The sequence below is a fragment of the Leucopleurus acutus genome, assembly GCF_964270905.1.
Source record: "Leucopleurus acutus genome assembly, chromosome: 3".
NCBI classification, from domain to species: domain Eukaryota; kingdom Metazoa; phylum Chordata; class Mammalia; order Artiodactyla; family Delphinidae; genus Leucopleurus; species Leucopleurus acutus.
In genome coordinates this window covers 63,567,330-63,573,386 of record NC_139145.1, presented here as the reverse complement: position 1 = coordinate 63,573,386, position 6,057 = coordinate 63,567,330, and the positions used below count along the sequence as shown (strand labels likewise).

The following is a 6,057-nucleotide window of genomic DNA, read 5'->3' as shown; positions in this document are numbered from 1 at the left end:
GTAGTCATCACACCGAGTTCCAAAAACCCAGAGTTTGGGTTGAGTTTGGGCTGCAGAGTCTCAAGAACTAGGCAGAAGAACCAGCCTTGTTCTGCCCCAGCCAGAGGTTCTGGGCTGCTCCGACAGAGGCCTACGGCAGGTAAGACTTACTGTCTGCCCTCAGCTTTGCGGCCTTGTTGCCCCAGAGGGCCGGCCTGCTTCTTGCCCCCCACTGCAGGCCTTGGCCCTGCCCTCGCCTGCCCCGAGAAGCCTGGCTCGAGCCCTAGCACCGCCAAGGTGACTGCTTGCCTGACCACGCGTGCCTGTCTGTCCATCCCGGCTCTGCCCAGCTCCGTGATGGCCGTCAGGAATACAACAGCAAACCACCCAGGGTCCTTGTCTGTGTGGATCTTGGTGTCTCACAGGGAGAGAGACGTGGAAACCGTGGGCGCGGCGTTCCGGTGCCGGGAGAGAACGGCCGTGCACGACTGTGGCCAGGACTGCGCTGTCTGAGGAGTCTGCCGCCACGACCTGACGGCGTTTCTTTGTGCCTCAGAGCCCCACGCTGGGGTTGTTGAAGGAGTGTTCTCGTGTCTCCCTCAGCACGGGGCTCAGGCGAACGCAGTGACTCACAGACAGGTCGGGGGGACTCCCATTCTTAGAAGAGCAGAGGAATGTGGGGGTATAATGCCTGAAAGGGCACAGGGAATGATTTCTAAATTTCCAGATGTCCTCTCAGAGAGTTGTAGCGCTCTGGGGCATGCCTGAATGTAACTGATGTAGCTCTTTGTAGCAGATGTGTGTGTGTGCATGTGTGTGTGTGTGTGTGTAAGCTGAGTCCATGTGTCTATATGCATTCAATTCATTCCACTGAATCAAACAATGAAAGCAACCCTCTTGAGCACTTCCTGTGTGCCAGACACCACACCAGGTTCTTTGCATGCAGTGCCTCATTTTACCTTCTCCAAGCTGTTATTTTCCCCATTTCCCAGAAGAAGAAACTGAGGTACAGGGAATTTCAGTCACTTGTCCAAGATCCCAGAACTAGTAAGTGTGGAGCAAGAATTCTAACCCAGGCAGCAGCCTGACTGCAGAACCCCTGCTCAGAACCACAACAACATGCGTGTGTGTGCGTGTGCGCGCGCACGCTCGTGTACACCCCTCAGCCACATAGGCCGCCCTGTGTATGCGAGCTGAGGGAATGCAGAGGACATTGTTGAGAGGGACTCACTGCCCTGCTCAGTCTGTCTGAGCAGCAAAGGAAAGGGGTATCGAGTTCATGGACCAGGCCCTGAAGCCAACCTGATAATTCTAACTCCTGGGCGAGAATTGGAGGGCGGGTGTTGGGGTCTGGTGATTTAAATGGTTTTCTACCGAAGAAAAATGGAGCCCTGCATGGAGTGGAGCTTTGCTGTTTAGGAAACGTGTATGAGGCAGGCAGTGAGTTTCCGGAGGGGACTTTATGAACAGGTAGAGTCTGAAACAACAAGCTGGGTGTTTCCTGGCTCCCTTCTGCCCTGTCTCTGGTCTGCCCTCCTCCCGCGTGCTGCACAGTCCATCCTGGGGCCCAGAGGGCCTCCCAGACTTCACCCCAAGTCAGAGACTCCCCCAGGGAGGAGGTGGGCTGCTCCCTCTCATAGGCCCCCAGCTAGGTTGGGTTTGCCCCTTCCTGGAAGGAAGAGGACTCTCGGTCTATGGCAAAGGTTCCCTGGTGGAGCAGGGGAGCTGCAGCCTGGGGGCTCTGGGGAGCCACCAGCCAGCTTCCTCTCTCCAGCCTTTGACGTTCAGGTTTAGACTTCAGGCAGTGGCTTTTCCGTTCTGCATGCAAAGGGCTGCTGCTCCCTAATGCATAGTTTGGGGAGCACTTCGGTCTGTGGAGGGATCATTGCGTGAAAAATAAAGGCAGTCCCAAAACAGTGGGCTTCATCAGACCACAGCACACATGGCTTCTGCGGCTCACCCGCCCTGACCGTGTGTCTCCCATTCTACAAACCCTGAATATTGGGCCTTCTGGTGCCAACGTTCACAATAATAACCCCCCTCCTGACTGCCCACCAGGTCCATGGCTAAGACAAAATTCTTCATCAGGGAATCACAGAGTGTGGCTGAGCCCTCAGGCTCCAGAGCCATCCCGCCAGGCTCCCAACCTTCTCTCACTCCATATTCCTGTCTAAGGTGAGCCCTTGGGTCAGGACCTATATGTTTCCCTCTCTCAGGTCTCGCAATAGTAGCTAATACTTACTGAGTGGCTGCTGTGTGCCAGGTGCTGCACTATATGTGCCACCTCCTAAAACCCTCACAGCCCACTGGCTGGCTCCAGCAGGGAGGTGCTATCATCTTGCGCATTTTCCAGAAGGAGAAATAGAGACCAAAGCAGCCTAAGTCACTTGCCCAAGATCACACAGCTAGTGAGTGGCGTGACGTTGGTCAAGATACTTCACTTTTCTGAGCCTCAATTTCCTCATCTGTACAATGTGGTTAATACCGTTGTCTATCTGGGCGTTGTGGAGATTAAATGGGGGAATGTACACAGCACCTAGCGGAGCGTGGAGTACATAGTAAGCGCTCACCAGACACGGCCACTTAATAGTAGAGCTGAGGTTAACACCAGCATGAAGAGAGAGAAAACACAATGTGTCTAGCACTGCCCACAGTGACCGTCTCCTGAATTCATGTCTTTCCTGAGTCCCAAGTAAGCTCCCTGAGGGCAGGGCCTTAGTCAACCTGTCCACTGCTGGTTCCCCGGGCTTTGTACAGCATCTGGTACAAGGTGGGTGCTTGGTGAAAGTTGAGTGAAGGACTGCTTTGGTGGCCCCATGGGCCATTCACAGCTTTGGACAGCCCCTTCTTCTCACATCCCTTGCCCTCCTCTGCTTTGTGGCTGTGACCTGAGTGTATCTGCCTCGTTCCCTATCGGATGGAATCTTCCCAAGTCTGGGCAGTCTGGGTCCCGCCCACTGCTATCTTCCCCAAGGAGAAGATGCTCAGGCCTGGCAGTGCGGTTGAATTTCCTTGCAGCCTACCCTGGGTGCAAAAGGATCTCTCTTCTTGGGCGGGAAGTGAGGAGTGTTGAGAGCCTTGTTGGAGGTGGTTACAGACCTGGGGATGTGAGCCAGCTAGTGGGCAGCTTCAGTGCCTTGGATATCGTACAGCAGGGTCCAGGCTGGTGGCAACCATCCGGGTCTGAGGTCCCTCCCTTCATCACACAGGTGAACATGGTTTCTAGACCACACTCCCCCTCCCTGGGATGGCGTGGAGCGTGGCTGCTTGCGCTCAGCTCCCCAGCACATACCTCCCAACATGCACTGAGAAAATGAGCCCACTCTCCATCCTCCACTCGTCCACCCCCATTGGCATATGACCACCCTTGAGGGAAATAACTGCTGAACTGTATTCTGTCACAACCTCCCAGCCTGCCCTCTCATAGAGTTAGTCCTGGGAGAGCCCATTGCTCTGGGAAGCTACCTTCCCCTGAAGACCTTTGCCCTCTGGTCAGCCAAGGCCTTGACCCAGAAGTGAGAGTGGGGGAGCATGAGGATGAAGAGAATGACAGTGACAATGAATCTCTTGGCAGGCCCAGCCCCCAGCTCCCCATCCCCAGGAAGCCCTCAGCTCTACCTCCATCCTTTTCAGAACCGTGAGCCCCCGCCTTGCCAATTTCCTCTTACACCTCTTCTCCATTTCCCGCCCCTGCCTCTGCATGACGATGTGGCGTACAGGCGGCCCATCTGGGGATCAGGGAATCCTACTGGGTATGCCAGCTTAATGAAATACTTGCAGTTTATTAAACACAGGCTTCCCTAAGCCCCGAGTGCCTGTGGGTATTTGAAAGCCCAAGGTAACCCCAAGCTACCACAAACGTAATTGTTACATGTGTCCATGCATTCCTGGTGCAACCTCAAACTCCAGCTCTTAAGCGGCACACAAAATTAGCAACATAAAGTAACTCCTAGTCAGACGAGAGGGGGAAATGTGGGGAAACACTGAGAGAGGCTCCCAGAACCCCTCAGGGCCTCTAAAAGTATATGAAGTTCCTGTTACCTTGCATAGCCGTGGATGCGGAGGGCACTCCCCTCACCCCTGGTGGTTCATGTTTGCAGAATAGGTTCATTATTACGCGGCAGGCCTGGCTTGTCAACCTTGCATGATGTAGCTTGACTATTTCAAACCCCATTTCAGCTAAGGCTTGCTCCGGGGTGGCCGGTGGGGCTAGCAGAGCGCACTGTCTGGGGGCTCCCTCTGGAGCTGTATTTCTGGTGCTCCTCCAGGGCTGGGCTGGGAAGGGCTGTCGAGAAACCCCAGGTGACCTGGAGCCTGCTGCCCTGAACCTGAGGGAGGCTGCTCCTGGGGGATGATTTCCCATTCGTCGCTCTCCTCAGCCTGGAGCCTGTAAATCAGGGGTGAGGGGCTGAGGTGGAAGCAGCAGACAAAGGCCTCCAGGGAGGCACCTCCCTCGATGTGGACCACCATCTGCATGCCAGAGAAGGCGACCCTGTTGACGGTGCTCAGGGGCACCTGCTCCAGGAACCTCAGCGTCAGCCCGTTGACCCACACGCAGCCCTTGCGGCTCAGAGCCTTCAAGTTGAAGGCCAGCCGGGCACCGCCCTTCTCCAGGTAGGGTTCCAGTGACAAGTGCTGGCGGGAGAGGCGAGGGAGCTGCAGCCGGAGGTGGGCATCCAGGCCCCGGCCCACCAGCAGTGGGCTGGTGTCGTGCTCTAGCTGCGGAGGGACGTTGGCGAAGGTGGCAGGGCCTGGCGTGGGATGGTGCAGGCTCACCCGCAGGACCGTGAGGGGCCTCTCCATGGCTGATAGCCTAAGAAAGACGGAGCACAGACACACAGGCGTGGGTGGAGGCAGACACTCCTCTGTGATTCCCTGAGCCCAGACATTCTTGCCCACCTCAGGGGCTCCCAGCCACCTCTGGCCAAGCAGGGCCGGGCACTGAACGTCCATGCAGTCATTCTGCCCCAGCCAGGCTGCAGCCACGGCCAGAGCTGGTGTGGAAGCTCAGGCCCGCTGCTTCTAGCCTCAGCTTCATCCCTAACACACTCTGAGTGAGGCACGCTACTCACTCTCCAAACTTTAGTTCTCTCTTCTGTGACGTAGGTATGTTGATCCTTGTCTGTGCGAGGTCCAAGGCGTACCAGCCTGTGTGGTGGGGTTTGGGTGGCCTGTTGGCATTTGAGGACAATTGGCCCTGCCTCATGGAAAGGGAAGGACGGAAGGTAGGATCCACCCTCCTTGTATCCGACAGTCACACAACGATTGCCTGCCGAGCCCTCCGCTGAGCCAGGCGCTGACCAGTGGCCGGGGATGAGCTGATCAACGGGAACACCCAGCTGGGAAAGGAGAAGGGGTTTCTAGCTCCCGGCGTTGTGGCATGACACAGAAGAGGGGACCCCCGCCTGCTCCTGGGGGATCAGAAAGGCTGCCTGGAGACCCCAAGGAAGAACAAAAACACCTAGCACATTCTAAGTGCTCCTATGCACGCGAATGCCACAAGCATCCCCTCCTCACTGTCTGGGGCAGAAGACAGATGCTGGTGATGAACTTGGGAAGAGCTGATGGGGCTCCACAGAGGTCAACTGGCCATACATATTTGCCAGTGCGCAATGCACATGTCACTTGCCTCTGTAACTCCATCTCTAGAAATTCATCCTTTAGAATCTCACTGGCACATGCAGGAAGGCTCTCTTCCTGCATGGATTTGAGGAACATAAACTCTCTGGCACATGTACCAACACCATATGGCCCAGGACGTACCAACACCTTCTACAGGAACCAAGGACTGAGTGGATCTGAATAACTAAATGTACACTTTCCCAGCACCAGGCTTTTGCTTACAGTATTTTCTCTCCTGAGAACGAATCTTCTCTCCCAAACTGCTCAAGGGCCGGTTCAAAGGTGACCTCTTCCGTGAAGCTCTTTTCCTCTCTCTGCGCCCAGACCCTCAGAACAAGCAAGCTCCCCCCCGGGGCTGTCCCATTCGGTCCCTTTTCCATTATGTGTCAGTTATGCGGGTCCCTGCCCCGTCTTCCCTGGGCCCTTCTCCTCCTCTCTTCCCTGAGGCCTCCCGAC

General features: G+C 55.9%; 1 protein-coding gene across 1 annotated transcript; it reads right to left on the bottom strand.

Moving 5' to 3' along the window:
* Positions 1 to 4,188: 4,188 nt before the first annotated feature.
* Positions 4,189 to 4,788, bottom strand: TIFAB (TIFA inhibitor; the record flags this gene model as incomplete). Its single annotated transcript, XM_082836454.1, has 1 exon — positions 4,189 to 4,788. Exon 1 carries the CDS (start codon positions 4,780 to 4,782, stop codon positions 4,189 to 4,191), a length of 594 nt encoding a protein of 197 aa, XP_082692580.1. The 5' UTR covers positions 4,783 to 4,788.
* Positions 4,789 to 6,057: the final 1,269 nt, after the last annotated feature.